Genomic DNA, 23,904 nt, shown 5'->3' on the forward strand with positions numbered 1-23,904 from the left:
ATTAAATGAACATTGGTAGGAAGAACGTAGCTCCAAAACAACTGATGCTGATAACTGGAGTTTATCAGATTCTCACTTGAGGTAAAAACAATAATTCGGTTACAATCACAAGGTGCTCAGACTTCATCAGGTACAGTAAGGAAACGACATGAAACTTAACTTTCTCTATATCGAAGCTCCACTGAACTCAAATGATTAATAAAGGTTGAATTAAATGTTTAAATTTGAATTTAATCTTTCAAACTCTTTCCTTCCCCCCCACTGGTGACGTAATGGATACCAGCCGACTATAAACACTCCTCAGGAGGTTGCATAATTAAAATATACTCTGTGTGAACCCTCAAACTAAACTTAGTCCTAAAATATACAGATCTGACTTCAGTTTACTTACTTACAATATTCAATATTTAAATGTCACATATTGATCCCGATCGACGCTACAGTCGACCGATCAACCAGCTAATAAATAAACAATAATACATTCAGGATATAAACAACCGGTCAACTCTCTGCTGTTTCTCCAGGATGGTGAAGTCCTGACACCCCCCCCCCCACCGGCCTCTGATTGGCTGATACTCGCTGCCTTCACTGGTTTGATTGATTAGTGTCAGGATGTCAGGGTGAGCCAATCAGAGGCAGAGTAGGGCGGCTGTGACTTCACCATCCTGGGAAATGTTTTCGGCTTTGTGCACTTAGATACGCTACGTGCTAAGCTAATCTGAAAAAACAACCACATTTTAAACATTGTTAAACATTAGTCAACTTACGATGTGACTGTATTTACGTCTCTTTTATCTTTTAACAATCTTTCATCTTAAAACTGGGGTTGTCTTTTCAACATGGATTAGCTTAGCACGTAGCATATCAAAGTACAGGAAAGCAGGAAGTTGCCTGAGGTCCAAAAAGGGGCGGGGCTTAGGAAGGGTCATTTTAAATTAGATACACGGTGATGTCGACCACTTCTGAAGCTACAATCATGTTGCTTTCAGTCGCTGTAGTTTCACTAGCAAGTTGGAAAAAAAAAGTTTGATGGCTTAAAGCAAGAAAACGTAACTTTTAAAGGAGGAAATGAGTCTTAAAAGTTTAGTTTACTTCAGACATACTTTATCTGGTCTGATTAGTAGCTTATGGTGGCTAACGTTAGCATTGTATAGATACTACTGTATAACAGACGTTACCTCTCTACTGTTGTTATTCATGGCCACAGCGGAAAAAAGTTACACAATCTCCCTCCAGCGTGTCGACGGCTGTACTGAATGAAACCGAAGAGAATCGGCAGCAGTCCGTCTGCACCAGCGTTGTTTCACACGTATATAAATATATATATATATATATATATATTTATATACTTCAGTTTAACGCAGCGGTCGACAGCCGGCTGCAACTTGCATGTAACTACAGCGGCACACTGCGAACCTCTCGGCCGCAACGAGTCCTTAAATATTCTAATTTATCCACCGAGTGGAAAAAAGAAAAGGAAAACATTCTGGGCAAACACAGGATACTTGATGAGTTTGATTTAAAGGGTCACGTTTTAAGACGTCAGCACAAAATATTGGCAACTTCAATACAAAAACCAATATCGGCCGATTGTAGTAAAAACAGAACTTTAGCTCGTTGGTCCCATCGGCTTCGCGGCTTCACCACCACGTGATCTTAAACTCGTAGATGGGCCTCTTGCAGTAGTAATGGTTGATAAGGTGCTTGTCGCAGACGCCGATGCACTGCTGCTCGGCGGTGATGCCACGCTCGGCGAGGTCGCTGACGATGCAGTGCAGCAGGTCGTAAACGTCCGCCACCGCCTCCCAAGGTCCGAAAGAAACGTCCACCTCGCAGTGGTGCTCGAACAGTTTGGCCTCGCTGTCCGAGCGCTCGAAGCGCAGAGAGTTAAAGAGAGGGCGCTCGTATGGCGTGATCGGCATCTCCTCCTTGTAGACGCAGATCTTCAGTTTGGCAAACCGAGCCTTTTTCTGCATTGCCCTCAGTTTGGCGATCTCCACAATACGCTCCAGATTGTCTGAAAGCAGAACAAATATTATGTAACATTAATGGTAATAATCCTGCAGCTGGAGCCAAAAAATACTCTAAAATAACAGAACATGTATAGTTTTTAGCTTTAATTTGACATAAAATCTGCTTTTTATTGTTTAATTAAAGATATTTACACTGTACATCACACTACCTATCTAGTGTGTGAGGTTGAGGAGTGTGTGTGAGGAGTGTGTGTGAGGAGAGTGTGTGTATGGAGTGTGTGCTGTGTTTACTGTACGTGGTTCTCTATTCACATCCCGTCAGTGTGACACTGAACAGGTTGTGAACATTAATTAAACTGCCACTCAACACTGTTTCTGCCTTCAGAGCAAACAAGAACCCAATTTAATCTTCGAATTAAGATATATTTTTACCAGACACGACGGCGACAGTCGGTATTGTTTCACCTTGTGAGTCTGTGTGTGGCATTGTGGGAGAAACAGTGCTTCTGGAGAGACTTCAGCAGGAATCTACCACAGGTGTTAATACGTCTGTGAACGCTGTAACATCACAACTGTGTAAGGTTAGGTCACAAAACTAGTGTTAAGAAAGTAGTGTGACTTTAAACATATATTTTGGGGTCTTTTTTGCCTTTATTGGACCAGGTAGAGAGAGGGGATGCAGCAAGGACTCGTACTAGAGTTCGGCCATTTCTGCCGATTTTAGTCTTATTATTTTGCTAATTAAAGGCCCGTGTATGAAGGATGAGAGTTGCTGCTGAGACGTAGTGAGAGTGAGAGTAAAAACAGCTGCAGAGACAGAATATCTTCACATATAACTGCAGTGAATTAAGGGTTTATCTCGACTAGTTTGACGACAGGAAATACAGAAGCAAGGTGATTCAGAGCGGCTCCAACCAGGACTCTGACTCTGGGGAGGATGAGGACGCATCACGGACAGCAGAGGACAATATTTCCACCTGTAACTCTGTTAGACAGCAGAGTTGGTGACTCATAGAGACGGTTTGGTGAGTTTTATTTAGTTTAGAAACTGAAATTCAGAAGCTGTACAATTGAATCAGTGTTCTTTTCCTTTGTCAACATTTGGTGAGTTTCTTTTGTTTATTAAAGATGTTAGAGCTCGTTGCACGTAGCGAACAGGAGCTGCTAAAAGCGAATTCAGCTACTTTTAATGATGTCACAATAACTTTAAAGCTGGTGATTTCTATTATTTTCCACTGTTATTGAACCTTTACAGTTACCTCTGTAGTACGGCAGCAGGTCGAGGAAGGCTTGTCGGACTTTCTCCCCCGTGAGCGGCTGCGTGTCCTCCAGGCTGTCCAGCAGCGGGCCGATGGCGTAGTACTGAGCCTCCCGGTGAACCGCTCGCACTCGGTCCCGGTGAGGAAGCTCACCCTCTCGGAGGAAGTTCAGGATGTCCCTTTGGATGGAAACACGATCAATAAAACGAATCCACACACGACTACATGGATCCGACTTTACAGAACTCTTTTCTATTGTTGTTTTTAAAGTCAAAGGATGAAACTAATCTCTTTAAATTCACCAACTTCACTGTGACACATGATAACTTAAGGACTACTAAAAAGACTTATCACTGAACTTTTTTTCTCAGACAAAAATCTAGAAAATATATTGTATCTGCCGCCATATTGGTAATCAGTGAATTCCCCACCTAAAATCAGTAATCACGTATCAGTCGGCTCTAATTTTTTTCCTAATTTTTGCATCAATGTAGTGAAGAGTCTTGATTTTTCAGATATTTAATATGCTGAAGTGAACAAAAAGAGACATTCTTGCTCATTTTACCGACACAAAGGTCCATAAAGTTTCTAAACTGGGTTTGAGACATGGTTTGTATCAGTATTACGATATAAAAGCTCATATACAGCGACAGAAGATCACTCACATATAGTTCCTTGCACTATTGATGTCCTGATATTAAAAGGTAATTTAGCTGCTGATTATTGCTGCATTTGTTCTTTGTGTAAATAAACTAATAAACTCTAAATCCTCGACTGTATCAGCAGACGATGAAGTTTAGATTCTCTGCAGCCGAACCTGAAGGCTGCTGAGCTCAGAGGACGATATATAAAGGCAGAACTGCTGCAGTGAACAACAGCAACTCTGAAGAAGATTTATTTTCCACGGACAGACAATAGCCTCAGAAACATACGTTGGCTAAAAACAGCGGCATTAAAGTCCCAAATGAAAAGGCTCCTTTTGTCTGAGTACATCTGCAGTGGGCCAGACTCCTCCAACATTTTATTTATTTAATTACTTATATGGTTACAGCTCTCATTCTGCCAGCTCCTTCTGTTTAAATCTTTAATACACATCTCCTCACACAGCGGCATTCATACAGAACTGACCTTGCCCCGCCACCCCGCTTACATCAGTGCTACATCTTCACTCTGCTTGTTTCCACATTCATATTTAAAGCTATTTGCTTTTGCTCTTTAAGCCTCACCGACGCCGCTGGCTCCAGGGACGCTGATGTCAGTCGGTTGGTTCACCTCTTCGCTCCAAATAACAAAAAAGGCTAAAGCTTTAATTACACCGCAAATGATCATCATGATTTGATGTCATATTATTTTAATGTAACAGCGGCAGTGGAAGAAATAGTGGAGCTTGAAAAAAAATCCCCAAATGACTTTGAATAGCTTACTTTAAATTAAAGTAGTGTTCGGCCAGTTAAATGCTTTTAACATGAAGCTGCAGCAGTAGGAAATGTTCAGTTTTCATCAGCAGCAACTTAATGTTTTAAGGAATTAGTTTCCAGACTGCAGCTGCAGGGTGTGCGTGCAGCGACACGACAGCTCCTCCAAAAAGTAGAAACCAGAACATCTGGATCCCCCGCTGTGGCTACTGTTAATTTAGGAAGTGCTTGATTCGATATGCAGCAGAGTTTTCTATGAGCCGAGCATTTTAAACATTAATATCGTAGACGATCGTGTTCATTTAACTGTGGGGAGCCAAAATCAGGATTGTGATTAATATTCGATTAACTGTGCAGCCCGAGGTTCTCATTACGACGCTGACTGCGGGAGGAAACACAGACGTTTTGGTAATACTGAATCCAGAAGTTTCCACACCTCTAACAGGCATTTATGTTCGTTGAAAAGCAACAAGTAAGAAAGGTGAAGCAGCACAGAAATAGACACTGTATGTAAATCAGTTTACAGCGTTGGCAGAAAGCAGAGACCAATTTGTTTGATAGAAAACTGACTCCTGGATACCTGTCAGAATATAATGAGTTCCCATCAGCAGCTTTAAAACCTTTCAGACTGCAGACGGAGCTTAAATGTTTGTGCTCTCGGTAAACTCGCATATAATCCTCCTCTCCGCAGAGCTTCTGTCACACTCATCAGAATATATTACTGCCACCAGTCTGAAGACGGATAACAACCACTTTAATAACCACAGAAAATCTACTGTTAATATCTGGCCCCGCTCCCTGGTCGGAGGTCACACACAGCCCTGGTCGGAGGTCACACACAGCCCTGGTCGGAGGTCACACACAGCCCTGGTCGGAGGTCACACACAGCCCTGGTCAGAGGTCACACACAGCCCTAGTCGGACGTCACACACAGCCCTGGTCGGAGGTCACACACAGCCCTGGTCGGAGGTCACACACAGCCCTAGTCGGACGTCACACACAGCCCTGATCGGAAGTCACACACAGCCCTGGTCGGAGGTCACATACAGCCCTGCACAGAGGTCACACACAGCCCTGCTCGGAGGTCACACACAGCGCTACTCACCCAAAATATGTCCCGTCCCGATCGATGAAGTAGCGCCCGTCGGCGTCACGTGGGATGTAATGGCGTCCGCTGAACATGGCGGCCAACATGGTGTCCTCGAACCGCCGCAGCGTGGACAGGCGAGTGGTGAAGAACGTGCCCCCGACATTCAGAGAGATGACCTCTGGGAACTTTACATTGAGAACGGAAATATAAAAGCTTGTTAATAAAAGAGCTAAATGGATGAAACACTAAAAGAACGATGAATCTAACGGAAGAAGATCAATGCGGTCGCAGCACGCCACTGACTGCAAGACCCAGTGCATGATGGGTAACGAAAGAGCTGACTGGCTCTCTGTGTGAATGTTTAACTTTAATTTTAGACTGTTAGCTTCATGTTGTCCAATGAAGGTTTAATCTGTTCACAAACATATCCTAACAATAAAGTTTATTTATATAAGTCTAGTTTAATGCTTTAGATCTTTTACTGTATATGTATTATGTATTATATGTACTTTAAGTAAGAATTATTAAATAATTTAAACATTTGTTCATTTGTTTTATTTTTAGGATGTGAGCACATAAAAGTAACCGGTTTAAAGGATTTTAAATTACATTTTTTATTTGTATGGTAGCAAATCATAACGTTATCTTTAAATATATTAAATAGTAACAATAATGTAATTATAGTTTTCATAACTATGACTGGAAGCACTTGTATTAACTTGGTTCCCTGATAATAAATGTACAGTGTATTTGTGTATTTACCACTAAAGTTTTTCCTCATAATATGTTTATATAAATCTAGTTTTTATGCTTGTTCAGATATTTTATTGAGGTGTTTGTGACATTTGTTGACAATTACAGGTAAAATAAATACAGCATTGTTGTTGTTTTAGATGCAATCATTAGTAATGAAGTAACTAATAACTCCTTTAGTAACATGATATGTACCTATTATGGTTCCTCCTTGTATATAGGACTGTATATATTAACCCACCTACAGTACAGAACTTTATCTTTTAACCTTGTTTGTTTACAATTGGAAGAGCTAATTGACCTTAATTTGAATGGTTGCCAAGGAGACGCTGCTGCCGCGCTCTGATTGGTGGCTTTTACTCAGGCTATATTTACACATACATATATTTCACCGGTGCAGTTTGTCTGTATTAATTTCAGCTGATAATAACAGTCTGAGGGCTGAAACTCTGACAGGTAATTAACTATGTCACCACTAGGAGGCGCTGTAAGATAACCAGCTCGCTGTTAGTGGTCGTTAATAGTTAATTCCAGTTAAATGTTACAGAGCCGCCCACTTCCTGTGCATGCACACACTATATTTAGTGGAAACCTGCTGATTTCTTTGGCAACAAAAGTTGCTGTTTCACAGGCTGCATCCAGTAGACCAAACTCCATTCAAAAAACAGCTAATTTAATGCCTCTGTGTTTATCCACAGAGCTGTGAACAGGCTGTGTGAGGCGCTACGTGTCTGACTCCACTGATATAAGAGGATTATAATGCTGGAGATCCATCAGGCTGCACACGCTCGCTCATTAACTCAAGTCACGTGACAGCCAATCAGGAGCAACCACTGACACCTGTAAACACCCACATACAGCAGCAGATACAGAGGACTGACTGTGTGTAATGTGATCAGCCACTATGGACACAACTATTATATAAATATATATCTATATATATATATATTATAATGTGACAGTGACTCCAACTGTGGCTGTATTTATTCATTCTCTGATTTTAATGTATTATTTTTATATGTATTATTTTACTTATTTTATACAGAAATTTGGGTTTTGGTCCGATTAAAGCTCTAATCGCAAATCACTTCGCAATATTGGTCAAAATAATCGCAATTGTATCATATCGTGCAGCTCTAGTTGTAACTAATTATGTTTTTGGTGGGTAACTAATATTATTACTGAAATGTAATCAGTTACACTATTATTAAAGATAAAATGTTCCTTTATTGATCCCCTGTGGGAGAGTTACTGGAGAAAGTAATGTCATTACTGAAGTTTATTATTAATTAGTTAGAGTACTAGTTACTGGGGAAAGTAATATTAACTGTAAGTTAAATATTAACTGTAAAATTATTACTGAAATATATCAGTAAATAGTTACACTAGTAGTTACTAAGGAAAGTTACATTATTACTGAAGTTTATTATTAATTAGTTACTGGTGAACAGTAATGTATTACTGTAATATTATGAATAGTAATAACTTACTGCCCAGCACTGTTTGAAGTTAAATATGGAGTTTAAAGTTAAATATGGTGTTTAAAGTTAAATATGGAGTTTAAAGTTAAATATGGTGCTTAAAGTTAAATATAGTTTTTAAAGTTAAATATAGAGTTTAAAGTTAAATATAGTTTTTAAAGTTAAATATAGAGTTTAAAGTTAAATATAGTTTTTAAAGTTAAATATGGAGTTTAAAGTTAAATATGGAGTTTAAAGTTAAATATGGTGTTTAAAGTTAAATATGGTGTTTAAAGTTAAATATGGTGTTTAAAGTTTAATATGGAGTTTAAAGTTGAATATGGTGTTTAAAGTTAAATATGGAGTTTAAAGTTAAATATGCAGTTTAAAGTTGAATATGGAGTTTAAAGTTTGAATATGGAGTTTAAAGTTATACATTGTCAGTGTGCTGTTTGTTACCCTGTGTGCTGGTTGAACCGGTAGAACCGAGCGGTACAGCGGCCTACCTACCTCCTGCTCCCCGGCGCTCAGTGAGGGGCGGAGCGGCTTGCTCAGGCTGAAGTTCGGCGCTGGGGAGGCCGGCTTTCGGAACTCGTCCTCCGCAGAGTCCGAGCTGGACATGGCATCGCCCGGTTTGTCGGTGTCACCCGCGGCCGAGAATACCACCATCACTCTGGGTAGAGGCAGCGTCCGTCTCTCCTGAATGAACCTCCTCACCCGGGTCGTCGCCGCGGCGGGCAGCGGGCTGAAGGGCAGCGACTGGCGGTCTCTGCTGCAGCCGTCGGAGCCGTTGGAACCGCTCGAGCCATTCTGCTGCATGCGCGCGGCGAGCCAACGGTCGGCACAAATCAGGGGAGGACAGCGCGAGCCACAGCGCGCGACTCACAACAAACAACAACGCAGGAGGGAAGGTGGGGCGCGAGCGGCGACAGGGACACACCCCGCTATCCACAACGACAGCGGAAGTAGGAAAAAACAACACACACCCTCAGGTTAATAAAAAAAATAAAAATAAACAACGTATAAAAGAGAAGAAGTTACGTTTAATGTTTAATGCAGGCTTCATTCTCTGTTAGCTGTCCGCTCTGCTGGGCCCCGCGCTGTCTTACGGTCGTACGTGCTGTGACGTGACTGCAGCGCATGGCGTCATCACGTCAAGCTTCTTGGTCGCGAGGGGAATCCGTCAGGTCTCATAGATCTTATCAATATTATATAATATAATATATATAATATTTAATATAATATAATATAATATATAATAAAATATAATAATATTATATAATATAATATATATAATATTTAATATAATATAATATAATATATAATATAAATATACATAATATTTATATAATATATATATATATAATATTTAATATTATATAATAATATAATATAATATAATATTTAATATAATATAATATAATATATAATACAATACAATATTATATAATAATAATATAATATATATATAATAATAATATATAATATAATATATATAATATTTAATATTATATAATAATAATATAATATATAATATAATATATAATATAATATATATAATATTTAATATAATATAATATAATATACATAATATTTAATATTATATATATATAATATAATATGATATAATATAAAATATAATAATAATATATAATATAATATAATACAATATAATATACAATATCATATAATATATAAAATAATATATAATACAATATCATATAATATATAATATAATATAATATATAATAAATATAATAATATTATATAATATAATATATATAATATTTAATAGAATATAATATATAATATATATAATATATTATATATATTATATATTATATATTATATAATACAATACAATATAATATAATAATAATATAATATATAATATAATATAATATATAATACAATATAAAATAATATAATATAATATATAATATAATATAATATATAATAAAATATAATAATAATATACAATATAATATATAAAATAATAACAGTGAAAGAAGTACTCAACATATTTAATTTAAATAAGTTTAAAATAACTAATATTACTACAGAAGTCCATTTCTGCCAGTGTCATTATAATGAAAAACCTTCTTAAAAATATTGACTTTTTATCTCAACATTTTTTAATTAGTTTATCAATATAATGACATAGTATCTCAAAATAATAAAAACTATTATTATTATAATAACTTACAGAATCCTTTCTTCTTCGTTACATTGGCTACTATTCTGTTTTTTAGATATTTAAAAAACTATTGAGCCTCATCTGATTGGTTAAAAATCCCCTCCACACGTTTTAATTTATATAAAAAATTGTATGTTTTGGATTATAATTTGTCTCAAATGTTTTTTTTTTTCCACAAATAAGAAACATCGATAAGGTCTAAACTTAATTATTTCATAAAATTACATCATTAGTAAAAAAAAATCCTTAATCTACAAAAATGTAAATATTGCTCCCAAACTGGGGTCGGGGGCCACCACGAGGGGTCACCGAAGCTTCATAGGTGGCCGCAAGGCCTTCTTGATTTCAGGGGATGTAAAAAAAACGTAATATAAAATATGCACAGTAGGCCTTTATCTCAACTTTTGGTTCATTGCTATGAAGAATTGTAAATGTAGTAAACACCAGAGGCAAGAAAACACAGAATTTGTCAAAAAAGAAGCTTATTAAGTCTGTATGTTTGTTAAAAACTAATAAAAATACATAATACAAACAAAGAATAGTATAATAAGTTCCTTAAACAGGAAACAATCTGCTCAAAATTAATCCAAATCACTGGTTTTACACAAACTTCTTCCAGTTACTGAGCTCACTGTTTGAATCTAATATGAAATATCCATAAAATATGTCACGGAGTCAGTTTATTAATGATAGAAAAGGGCTCCCTCGTGGAAAAAGAACCACTGCCATACAGTATATCTCAGCCACCAGAGACTCATTTAATCAAAGTACAACTGTGTGCACATACAGTACATACAGACCAGACACAATGGATATAAAAATATACACCTGCTTTAGATAACATATCAGTTATCCAAAACATGTGTCTGCCCTGTCAAGGTCGTGTGTCCACAAGTTATAAGAGATACAGCAGTTTTTCTTTTATTAACCATCAAAAACATCTGCTTCTTCAACAACTCGAGGTTCAGCACGAGTGTTTTCATACTATAAAGTAATTAAAGTAAATTAATCTGCTCTATTTCTGTCCCGAGCTGCTCTTTGATTCACGATGAAATTGAGAGAAACTGAAACGTAAACACACAAAAACTGAAACAGAACTTATGAAATTAAATCAAATTGAAGGTCGCTTTAATGTTTTAAAGCCCTCTTCTAACCCTCGGGGGGGTATTATTTTATTATAGGTCTAATGTGGGCGCTACTGTGAGCTATGATTAGCCTGGATGAAGCTTCAGGTATGAGCATTTGTCCATGGCTCATTCCCGCCCTGTGGTGACAGCTCCTCCTGTCAATACAGCGGATAACAATAGAAGTTTTATGGATGATGAAGATGGGTGTAAAGTGTTCGGCCTCTATAAGGCAGGAATACCTGGAATATTAATCCACCCCCGATTGTCTAAACTTAGCCCAGGTGGCTGATGTGTGGCCAGGTCTATAAAACAGTGGAGGCAGTGTTGGACGTTATCTCTCAGGTTCAGAACGTGTGAAGAAACTCCTCATCATGGTAAGACTGAACTCCTTCACATCCTCCTTTATTTGTCTGTAGCCAGAATGTTAGAAATACTGAGGTCACGGGTTCGAATCCCACCGCGGGGGGTTGAAATGGGTGCAAATCTGTGCATTTTAATACGATTTCAAAGCAACAATATTAACTTATACACTCTAAAAAGTTTGATTCAATGTTTTCTAGTTATGGCAACATCACTGTAAATCCAGATAAGTGCATTTAACTCAAAGTAACACAAATAAAAAAATTTTAAGTTTAAAAAGATTCTTGATTAAGCTTTTACTGGTAATTTTAAGTGGCACTAACTTATTATTACCAATATTCCTGATTAATAACTTTTAACTGGGTATTTTGTTTTCACAGCACTAATAAAGTTATTTTCACTTGGAATTACTAAAGTTATTAGTTTTAAACCCCCCCAATGAAGATATTTGAATTTAAAAACATTATTGTGGCACAATAGTAAATCATTTAATATAAATAATCTAAAAGGTGGCATTAGAAATTAATAAATTGTTGTTTTTATAAACAATTTTTAATTCTTTACTCATCACTCTGTCTAAAATGTGGCCATAACAGATACATTAACTTTTAATAATTAATTAATTAACATCATGTCATCGTGTGCTTTGAGTAAGAGATAATGCCTGACGAGGTATCCATTATCAGGAATTAATGGACGACATGGAGGCCATTAATTCCTGATAATGGACACCTCGTCAATCTAAATTAATGCCTTAAATTCGACAGCATTTGAATATTTGAATTTGAAAGCATATGAATATAGTTACTATTTGTATTATATATTGTGGCAGTAGTAATGTTTGCCTCCATATTTAATCTTCAACCTGTTTGGCGTGTTTTTATTAAAGTTGCTCTTGTGATCCAACGTATACACTCGTGCACTCGTGACTCTTATATTTCAGTGTCACTGAAATGAAGCCAAACACATAAATAGCTGAAGCTAAATGCCCTTGATGAGCGTTATCTTCTGACTCTTCTGCCCTAAGCATGAACACAGCAATTTTTAAAACAGAGTTAGACCAAAGGTACTGTTAAAAACTTTCTTTCTACACTTTCTTTTAGTTTATGCTCAGGGAAAAGTTGTTTTACAAAGCTTTGCATTTATTACTGCACGCATAATTGGACTTTGGTGCACTTTGAGAGTCTAATTTCATGTTATTCATATGGCATTTGGTGAGTTAGTGTAGTGACCTGGGTGGGAAATTAACATGTTAAAATTAGAACATTTACCAGCTACTTACAGATAAATGTTTAAATTCACCAGCCATTCAATAGTAAATAATAATTTTCCAGAATTTGGTTGGTGCTAATTTGCAAACCTGGTCATGACAATGAAACTGGATTCTTAAAAATAAAGTGTAGGCAGAAACAAGGAAAAATCAACATGAAGTGTTCATAGAAACAGTAAATAATCTAATAAACATACACATGAGGTCCACAAGTAAAAGTTAAAAGAGTAAAATACACAACCTCAAAAAACAATGGCTAGCTATATAGCTGTTGTATTAGCATGTGGTAGCTAGTAGTAGTGGCTAGCTTCATAACCGTAAGCTGAAACCAACTTCTGCAGGCGACATAAAGGAGATATCAAATAAATACAACAAGAGGTATAGGCAGAAACATTAAGTTCTCATAGAAACAGTAAATAATCTAATAAACATTGACATGCAGTCCACAAGTAAAAGTTAAAAGAGTAAAATACATACAATATACAATGCATTAGGCTCGGACAGCCAGTATAAGCTAGTGGCTAGCTTGGTTAGCAGGAAGTTGATCACAAAAAAACCCCAAAACTTCTTAGTAAACTACTAAATGAGCGGCAATAAAAGGAGAACGTATGGATAATGCTCCAGCAAGGAGTTAAACTGCTTGTCAGTTAAACTGCCACGGAACTCTGCCGGCAGTTGGTTGCTACAGCAACGGAATGTACGAACAATCTCTCTCATATTCTCCCATCAGTCCCCGAAGAAGGCGAAGAAGAAGGCGAGCGGCGAGGGCGGCTCCAACGTGTTCAGCATGTTTGAGCAGTCGCAGATTCAAGAGTTCAAGGAGGTGAGACGACTAATGGCAGCTACAGTTTTTATAACAATAATTATTCTGTCTGAGCGAGTCGTTGTTAATGTTAGACTATCCCTTTAACTTATTACTATAAGCTTAAAAACTTTAAAATTAGCTCCATTACCATCTATCATAATAATACAATAACACTGAGAATAACTACTTTTAAGCTCGTTAAAGATATTATAACTTATTTCCTGAATATTTGCTCAGCAATGTTGAATACTGATTAATTAATTAGGGCATTGACAACATTAATCAGATGCTTTAAGGCCTGTTTCTGTTATTGACAAACTATAATATTATATTATAAAGATCTCTGTGTGTCTCTGCAGGCTTTCACCATCATGGACCAGAACAGAGATGGTTTCATTGACAAGGGCGACCTGAGAGACACATATGCTGCTCTGGGTGAGCTGCCTCTTCCTTAATAAAGTATTAATATATATAAAGGAAAGAGCTTTCGAGTCTGAAAAGTAAAGCCAACTCAGAAGTGTCTTAAACCTGCATTCTATGTAACAGCCAGCAGGGGGCGCTCCACTGGTTGCAATAACACACAGATACCATTCAGTCTTATGGAGAAGTTGATGTATGAGCTCAGTAAACAGTTTCCTGATGAGTTTCTGGTCTCAGTCTCTAGTTTCAGTCTTCTTCCATACAGCATGATGTTCATTTAGTAACTGATGGTCCCATTTAGAGTAAAACAGACCATAAAGCAGGGTATGCTTTAGGGCGGGGCTACCTTGTGATTGACAGCTCATTCTCAGTGAGTCCGTCCAGCTCAACACACCAAACTCAGATCAAACTGTCAAACAGTGCTGATCAGATATGGATCCAGATTCTGTTGTTGACTGTTTCTCTCCTCAGATCTGTTCACAAACACATTTTACTGTTTATCTGGAACACCAGATCCTGTGTGAGCAGACGAGCAGCTCAACTCGCAGTACGCCACGTCCACCAGCTCGTGTTCGGTTGAAAAGACAACCACATTTTGAAGATAGTTAAACATGCTAACATTGTTGCAGAGAGTTACGCTAGAAGATGCTACTCTCATATCTGTACAATAAATATGAAGCTACAAGCAGTCGGTTAGCGTAGCTCAGTACAGAGGAAACAGGGTTGAACCGCTAGCTTGGCTCTGTCTAACCATTCAACTGTATTAACGTGTTTACAGGGTTTTATGTGGGTTGCTATATATGTCGCACTATCTTTATTTACTGCCGAGCAACGTGACTTCCTGTAGTCTCTGCTGGTTGCCTGGCAACCACAGCGAGGAGAGGTCGCTGCTCGCTGTTTGAGGGTAGATAATGAATCAAATACAACAATAACGCACATTACTAATATTAATGTAAAGAAACTGAAGCCAGGGCTGGTTGTGTGTCCGGCTATATATAACCTCAGCAGGTGAGTTCAGACTGACCGTGTGCTGTTTGTGCAGGTCGTCTCAATGTCGGCAACGATGAGCTGGACGAGATGATGAAGGAGGCTCCCGGACCCATCAACTTCACCATCTTCCTCGCGATGTTTGGCGAGAAGCTCAAAGGTCAGTCGGGATATCTGAGAACTACAGCTGAGTTTAAACCGTGTGTATATCCAGATTATACTGACGTCTATAAACCTCTTTTATTAGGATTTCTTTTATCTTATTTTAAACTCCGGCTACACCACGCCAACGAGAGCTGCGGCCACATGCATATAAAAAAGCCTTTAAACAGTCAATAAGCTGCAAAAATGTATTATTTTAACACATTTTATGAAGCTCAATAAAGAGATAGTTCACCATCATGTTTATTTTTCTCCCTTTCTGTGGTATTAAAGCTGTATTTGTTAAATCTTTTAGGAACGGACCCAGAGGAAACTATTCTCAACGCATTCAAGATCTTTGACCCCGAAGGAACAGGCGTCCTACGAGGAGACGAGTGCGTATTTTATTCATATTCTGCACAACACTTAAGAGTCTGTAGCCACACTGAGCTACAAACTAACATGTTGATGTTTAGTAATTGGGGCAATTGAGGTATAAATCTAAAGATTTGACCTGAAAAAGTCTCATTTATCTGCTTATTAGCATGTAAAAGCTTCCAAAACACAGGTGGGGTACTTACTGACATATTTTATGTCACAGTATATGACATAAAAATAAGGTTGTGTTAACCACAGACTTTATTTCAGGCATCTAACCCCAAAAAACCCTCACTGACTTTGAGGAGGGGGAACCAGAAATGCTCACCTGAGAGTTTTAGGACTCATTCCTGCAACACTTTGTTTTTGTTGTGATTAAAAAGTTAAATTAACATATGATAATTTTCCTTTCACAGCATCAAATATCACCTAATGTCTCAGGCCGACAAGTTCACAGAGGATGAGGTAATGATGCATTTATCTGACACACAGGGATACTAGCATGATCAAAGGGTTAATATCAGATTCATAACACCTTCACACTGAGGTGCGTTTGTAATTGTACCGTACGTCCTGCCCGCTGTGTTGTGGTAGATCAACTATCAGGATAAAGCAGCAGTGAGTTTTCTGATGGGAGCTGAAACTGTGAACTGGATCGTGGGAGTGAAACTGAACTCCAAAACCACAAAGATTCAGTTGCAGACTATAAAAACTACAAAATACACACATTAATACACAATGTTGTTCCTCTAAAACCAGCTGTCAACCACTTCTGGTGTCAAGGATCCCAAATTAATACACATCAGACCCTGGATTCTTCTCAAGGCCATTATAAATGCAATTTACAACCAATTTAATGTCGATAATGGCAAAAAAAAGGACAAAGGATATGAAGGAAACTCAGTATTGGTTCCGTGTCAGTTGTATTTTGTATTTGTTACATAATCAATACAAACTTTCCACAATAACATTATTTAAAAGCTGAAACTGCAAAAGAAGTTTGTTAATTAACATGTTATATCTTCCTTTAGAGCGAGCCAGGCTAGCTGTTTCCCCCTGTTGCCAGTCTTTATGCTAAGCTAAGATAACTGTCTTCCTGGCTGTAACTGTAAAAGAAAGTGAATCCGTGTGTTTTCCCAAAATGTCGAACTGAACCCCGTCAGAGTTTTTAAACTAAGAACTGTGCCAAGTTTCAGTTCACTCTCTAAATGTTTATATATATATATATATTTTAGATAATTCATATTTTGCTCTGACGGATATAAATCTAATATTTAATCCCGCTTCCTTTAGATAAACCAGATGTTCTCGAACTTCCCGCTGGATGTTGCCGGAAACCTGGACTACAAGAACCTGTGTTACGTTATCACCCACGGAGAGGACAAGGAGCAGGAGTGAAACCGCCATCGGAGATTCTTCGACCATCACTTTCAGTCTTGTTTCACAATTTAACAATAAAAGTTTCATACGAGTTCTTTGTTCATTGATCCCGTATTGGTTTGAATTATATAGTGTACGTTTTTTGGCCGTCGATAGTATCCGCGGATACAGAGTCCGGTGTTTATATTTACCTAAAGTATCCGACACGTTCAATAACAGCTACAGTCGGTTTCTTTAGCATTTAGTTCGTTAGCTTATAAAATAACTAGTTTGGTCCAGGGCCCTTCTGGCAAGATGATTTTAAATTAGCTGCTGTATTATTTTTATTATAAAGCAACAAATTTTATTTTTCACTTCCACGAAACAAGAAAAAGGGAGTAAACTGGGTTTAATGTTAGCTAAAGCTATCTCAACAGCTAGCCTCAAACAGAGCACAGTCCTGCAGTTGGACCTGTTTTATAGCTGTGAATGTATAAATCTGTTATCTAGTCATAAATGATAACATCTACAGTTTAAGTCGTATTTAAGGAGAACTCGCAGTGGATCAGAGTGGTGATTTCGCGTCCACCTCAAACCGCACACAGGCTGTAGATGTGCTGCTTCAGGGAGGTTGTCTTTGTCTTGAGTGTGACGGATGTGGCGAGGTGTTGAAAGAGGAAGCAGAGTTTTTACTGCTGCCACTGTCTGCAGAAGAATGAAGGCAGCCGGACAGCTGAAGGTAAAAGCAGCAACGTATCAGAGAAGAAACCTTCTGTTGGTGAGTTTTTAAAGCGTCGTATTAACTTTGATTGAAAGCTTCAGGACTCTCAGACACTTAAATGTGACCAGAGAGACATTAAACAGGACAATGAGGAGAAGTTAGGGACAAAAAACTAAACGTGGGTCAACGTAAATACCTCAAAATTAAAGTATTTGCTCACGAATCTGCTTAACAGATTCATTTTACTACATTTCAGAGGGACTTTTTACCTTAAATTGATCTTCTAGTTGTTTTTATTAGTTACTTATGAGGTTATGATTGATAATAGTGCAGTAGACACTATGAAAGAGGCTCATTCAGTAGTTTTTGTGATGTTTAAAGTACATTTTAGTGGTAATACTCGTGTTCTGGTGTATTTTTACAGTGTGGTATTTCAGCTTGTGTAGCTTAATCTTCCAACACGACCAAAAACAACAGAAACAACATTTAAATAATGATTTAAGTAATAAATATTTATTAAATCACATGCTAATCGCCTGTTTTTCATTGAGTTTCAGTGTAAATATGATATAAATATATAAATAGTGTGTGATAACTTACTGGCTGGTAAGGGAAGAAGGAGAAGGAATTAGTGTTGACCAATTTAAGAGGGAACTAGAGGCAATGTTGGAATTACACCATAAGTAGTTTTAAATTGACCAAGTACTTACAAATAATACCACATTGGAAGAAGGAAGTGTTGTAGAAACTTAAAAAGCAGTTATATAAATAATATTATATAAAATATACGATATATTAAATGTCTCAGGTACAAAGAAAGTTACAATAAACATAAAAAAGTTCAAATTTAAAGATAAAATCTGTATGTAGTATGTGACTGTTGTAAGTTACATTAATGACATTAAATATGTTTTAAATACACAATAATAAGTTATATTGAGAGGTGTTTCTAATGTTTAGTCAGTCAGGAGTAATGATACTTTAAATAATAAAGTGCAACCAGCGCTAAAGTGCATAAAACAACAATAAAGTGCATAAAATCCAAACAGTACGAACAACTTTAATGTACTTTTACTTAAAATATCTTAAATTTACTACTTTTCAGAAGAATATATACTTTTAAATCCACTAAAATGTATCTGATAGTTGTAGATTTGCAGTATTTAATGCATTAGGGGCCATTTTGTGTCTTAAAAAGTTATTTTTGTGATGCTTCTTTTACTGTATCTGGATCTCTTAACAGAGACATAGTTTATAATATTACATTATCACTCTGTTGAATCAGTGCTCTGTCATTCTAAAAAATACAGTAATTCAAGTTATTCAATGTTTATTACTTCCTTATTCTTTAACCTCTTGTCTCCTTTACCTTGTACGAAGCATCACGACCCCACGAATAAAAACAGACAACAAAGGAAAAAGTCTGACAGAGAAACTGCGACTGTGGAAAGATTTTATTTTCCAGTTTGACTCGAGATATAAAACTAAAAACCACACAGAGCCTTTGAAGACATCAACAACAACAACAACAACAACAACGTTACTGTTTTAGAGTCCAGACCTCAGTCCAAAAAGGTCGAAGAGATAAAAGAATGAGGTTTGAATCTGTTTAACCGCGTATCTTTAATCTGCTTTTATTCATGTTGCACTGCCCACAGTTAACCTGCTGATATCTGCAGCGGCTCGTAGGAGATTTATAGGATTGTTGCGGCTTAAAATACCTTTTCTTTCTTTCTATTGTTTGTTTTTAAACTTTATTTTTATCATTTTCAGTCAGAGTCATCGTACAAAAAAAGATATTTGTGTGGTAAAAAACAGTCAGAACTTTACCAATATCAGTATTGTTTAAGTATATTTTTTGGGCTTCTATGGCCTTTATTGTAGTGACAGCTGAAGACAGACAGGAAGGGGGGGCAGAGAGAGAGAGGGGACGACACACAGCAAAGGGCCGCAGGTCGGATTCGAACCCTGGGCCGCTGCAGGAAGGGCTCAGCCTCAGTACATGGGTATCTACCCACTGAGCCAACTGGGCACCCCAGTATTGTTGATTTCAAGCTTGATATTTTTCTATATTAATACATTTCTACCATCAAAAGAAACAGTTTTGTCGTATAAAAATATCACATGATGTTCTGACGGTGGTTTTCTGTCCAATTTACAGTCTAATATTTTAAAAAAAAGCTACTTTATTCCGTATAATTTCCTTTAAAAATGTCATAAATAAACAGTTTTGCCGTGAGAGATCAGTGTTTTACTGTTTACGGTATTTCATTGTCACAGTTTGACAGTTTTTTGCCGTAAAATCTAAAAACAATCACTCAAATAAGATTTCCAGTTTTGGATTTTCACACTTTTTGGTGTCAAACTATTTTCATCCATTCAAAGACTGTCGGAGAATCTTTAATCGGCCACCTGCTGTTAATATTTGTTGTAAATATCCTTCTTCTGCAGCCAAGTTAGCAAATCCCAAATATATAAACGCTAAAATTAAAGTCCTGATTTCACACATCAACCCAGAAATATGACACGATCTCCGACACCGAGCGTGTTTAGGTTTGTTGCCTTTTTATAGCTTTTCTTTTTTTAAATCATAAATAGTTTATTGTTTTCATGATAAACAAAACATTTGGAAGTTTCACAACCACAAATGTCAGAATTAAATCGACATTAAGCAAAAGTGAAATGGAAATATTACTAAATACGTCCAAGACAAAATATATATATATTTAATTAAATAAAATAATAGTAATAAACACAAACATGTACGAACTTACAGACGTACACAGAATAAGGAATATTTAAAAGTTTACAGCATTGGTTGTTATTTAATAATTTACGCCACAAAACCACAAAACTCTTTATATATAAAAGTTGTCCTGCAGCTTCTCTAAAAAAAACTTGTGATGCATGTTGTGACGTTTTTAGGCAATAAAATTCAGGAGAAAGTGAAAACTGCTCAAATATTAGCGATTTATTTTGTGTATAATTGATTAAAAATCAAAAGGTAATTTGTTCCAGTGAGAATAAAATCACTCGTTTGGAGACGTATGGTCAAGGTCGCGTAGAATTGATGAAGATCGGTTGAATTCACGTTACTTGTTGCGATCGCGACTTCCTGGGGGAACTGCGATGTACTTCAGATTTTATCACAGAGTCGATTTTATCAAAGATTATAAATTCAAAAGCACAAATTGGTGATTTTTGTACATAATATATTAATTATATATAAATTGAGAGCGACTACCATTTATTAATGAACAACCCGTTTGGGATTTGGGATTTGGGACCGATTAAAGCTCATATATTGTAGGTTGTAAGCAGACTGCACTTATATATCTCCGTTCTCCGACCACTCAAAGGCGGTTTACAGTAAACGTCACATTCACACACCGATGGCACAATCTAGGGTTCAGGAGCCGGGGATCGAACCACCAACCTTCTGCTTCGTGGACGACCTGCTCCACCAGACCTTGAACTCTGGATGAACAAACTTCCTTTTTCAAAGATAACTGAGGTTTCTGGGGTTTCCCTCCACTGCAGTCCTGCTCTGCATTCATTCTCACTGTCCAACAGCTAACTAGCTCGCGAGCTAACCGGTTTTACTGGCACAGTGAACGACATCAAACAGGAAGGAAGTGGTGAAGTAGTAAACCCTCAAGTAGCCTCTCGATTTGCTGCTATCACACCAGCTAGCTGGGTTAGCATCTTCACCTTTAAGGATACTGCTATTATTATTATTATTATTATTATTATTAAAGTGGGTCAGGAGTATTTATTGTATCTTAACTTCTGCTGCTTGACTTCAGGAAGAATCATAATAAAATTAGCATTAAACTGAGATAACGACTTAATTATTGAGTTTGGGTGACATTTTCCTTTTATCCACTAATGAATATATGACATAAATATAAATTAAAAATAAAAATAAAACATGTCAAAGATCCAGTCTGTAATCTTCTGTCTATTAATATATTGTAATTAAATAATTAATTTATTATTTATTGCACAATATAGTTTAGCTTGTTTAAATTATTTAAATTATTTATTTATTTATTTATTTTAAGCAGAAATTCTGGTTGGTTTTGGGCCCAAACCGACTTCCAGATAATTTATCTTAACTAAAATACAAAATGTTGAAACATAGAACATTTTAAGTAAAACAAACTCAATTTTGTGAGTTAAATTTATTATTGGTTAAGTAGCTTTTATTAGTAAACAAAGTTTAAAGTTACAGAAATATTCCTGATTAATTAGATATTATATTACCGTCATTTTCTAACTGTAGCTCTTTAAATGTTCTTTAACTTACAAATTTGTTGGTTTTACTTATTATTTTTTAAATTAACCGTTTTCTGTGCTTTTATTCCAACGTCGATCTCGACAAGATAAATCTGCGAGCGAATTCCACAGATTATCAGTTTTAAACGTTTTTACTTTAGTTGCACAAACTTCAGATATAAAGTCGTCGATTGTTTGTCGTTCTTCTTTAACCTGATTGGACTCGTTTGGTTTCTTATTCTGGGTCAATTAAGCGTCTTCAAACCGTCGCTGCTTGAAAAAGAAACAACATGTGGTTCATGTTAATGTGTTTTAGGGTCAGCAGATCTGAGTGCAGAGAATATTTGACTACATACTTTCTTTGGGGTGTGTGATTGTTCTTAAATGTCAGCGTTCGTAGGTGTGAGTCCCCTGAACAAACTGCTCACTACGTTTCAGTTTCGTTTTTTGGCCAACCACATCCTGTGGTTCGATCAGGCTTGTTAACAGGAAAACAGCAGCAACTTCAACCATGACGGACTGAGTAACTGTTGACTTCTGACCATTAAAACCAGCAGTAATATAAATATACATATATATTATATATATCTGTAACATTAATGCATTAACATGTCTATAAACTCTACAGTTATATTCTGTATGTAGTTGAGTTGACTTACATTATCACTAATGTTTCCTACAATGTTCAAACTCAGAGAAAGGTCAGCTCCGGAGGACCAGGAGTCAAACCCCGGCAGGAGAACCACCTCCTCTCCATCGGTCTCCATCGGTCCCGGGTCCGCTGTGTTCACACTGAGCTCAGCTAGCTCCAGTACCCAGCTACAACCAGCTACCGCCGACTGCTGCTCTGTAGGCTGAACAGCTGCTGATCACGCAGATCAATACACACATTTACAGATCTGCCGCGGTAGAAGTGAAGCAACAATCCGGCGTAAAAAGAGCCGATCGAGAGTCTCGTCTGAGTTGTAACCGATTATTTGTTTGTATTTCCAGCTGTTCATCAGTCACACATTGACTGTTTAGATCTTGGTGCTTTTTAACTCTATTTGAACCTGATGAAGGATTTTAGTCATCGGACGTCTGGATCTTAAGTTATCAGAGAAACAAGCTGAGCTAACGTTAGCAGCAGCTCCTTCGTCCTTTCTCTGATGAACTTCGTCAAGCAGAAATTATTTTACATTTCCTTAAAACATGTATTATATCTGTAACAGGTTGCAGTCACATGGCTGATGATTTCTGTCTGTCTGTCTGTCTGTCTGTCTGTCTGTAGGTATGATAGGAAACTCCAGTCTGTTGGCTGCTGTCCTGACTGTTGTGTCAGTGATGACCATGAGTCTGCTGTCTGCTCTCTGTCTGCGATGCAAAAGGAAATCCAGTAAGTGAGACTGTCTGTCTGCATGTCTGTGTGTCTGTCTGTGAGACTGACTGTCTGCGTGACTGTCTGTGTGTCTGTCTGTCTGTCAGTCTGTGTGACTGTCTGTGTGACTGCCTGTCTGTCTGTCTGTCTGTCTGACTGTCTGTGTGACTGACTGTCTGTCTCTGTCTGTCTGTCTGTCTGTGTGACTGTCTGTCTGTCTCTGTCTGTCTGTCTGTCTGTGTGACTGTCTGTCTGTCTGTCTGTCTGTCTGTCTATGTGACTGTCTGTCTGTGTGTCTGTCTGTCTGTCTGTTTGTGTGTCTGTCTGTCTGTCTGTGTGACTGTCTGTCTGTCTGTGTGACTGTCTGTCTGTGTGTCTGTCTGTGTGACTGTCTTTCTGTCTGTCTGTCTGTCTGTCTGTGTGACTGTCTGTCTGTCTGCGTGACTGTCTGTCTGTCTGTGTGTAGAAACATTTAAGGAGGAACTTTTCACTACAGAAGCGTTTTTTCATTCAGCTGAAAATTTATTTTTTGTCTGTTTTTCTGAGTAATTTAT

At 37.2% G+C, this 23,904-nt stretch overlaps 2 protein-coding genes across 3 annotated transcripts in view; one reads left to right on the forward strand and one right to left on the reverse strand.

The window, feature by feature from the left end:
• The window catches only part of kctd7 (potassium channel tetramerization domain containing 7), an 8,910-nt gene extending 141 nt beyond the window's left edge, over positions 1-8,769 (reverse strand). Inside the window, exons 1-4 of the mRNA XM_051401072.1 lie at positions 8,461-8,769; positions 5,753-5,922; positions 3,233-3,411; positions 1-2,017 (exon numbers count right to left, since the gene is read on the reverse strand). The exon at positions 1-2,017 is cut by the window's left edge and continues 141 nt beyond it. Coding sequence (XP_051257032.1) covers positions 1,641-2,017; positions 3,233-3,411; positions 5,753-5,922; positions 8,461-8,769 — 1,035 coding nt within the window. The 3' untranslated portion in view covers positions 1-1,640. The remainder of the gene's footprint in view (positions 2,018-3,232; positions 3,412-5,752; positions 5,923-8,460) is intronic.
• Positions 8,770-8,833: 64 nt separating this feature from the next.
• Positions 8,834-17,106, forward strand: myl10 (myosin, light chain 10, regulatory). 2 transcript variants are annotated; one of them, XM_051401074.1, is made up of 7 exons: positions 8,834-8,942; positions 13,635-13,727; positions 14,069-14,144; positions 15,172-15,276; positions 15,574-15,652; positions 16,052-16,100; positions 16,929-17,106. In XM_051401074.1, the coding sequence occupies exons 2-7, from the start codon at positions 13,692-13,694 to the stop codon at positions 17,031-17,033; spliced, it is 450 nt and encodes a 149-aa protein (XP_051257034.1). In that variant the 5' UTR covers positions 8,834-8,942; positions 13,635-13,691; the 3' UTR covers positions 17,034-17,106. The 2 variants fall into 2 exon arrangements, with proteins under 2 accessions (XP_051257034.1, XP_051257033.1); XM_051401073.1 differs by lacking the exon at positions 8,834-8,942 and adding an exon at positions 11,551-11,648.
• Positions 17,107-23,904: the final 6,798 nt, after the last annotated feature.

This window comes from Dicentrarchus labrax, unplaced genomic scaffold (genome assembly GCF_905237075.1).
Source record: "Dicentrarchus labrax unplaced genomic scaffold, dlabrax2021, whole genome shotgun sequence".
Classification (NCBI taxonomy): Eukaryota; Metazoa; Chordata; class Actinopteri; family Moronidae; genus Dicentrarchus; species Dicentrarchus labrax.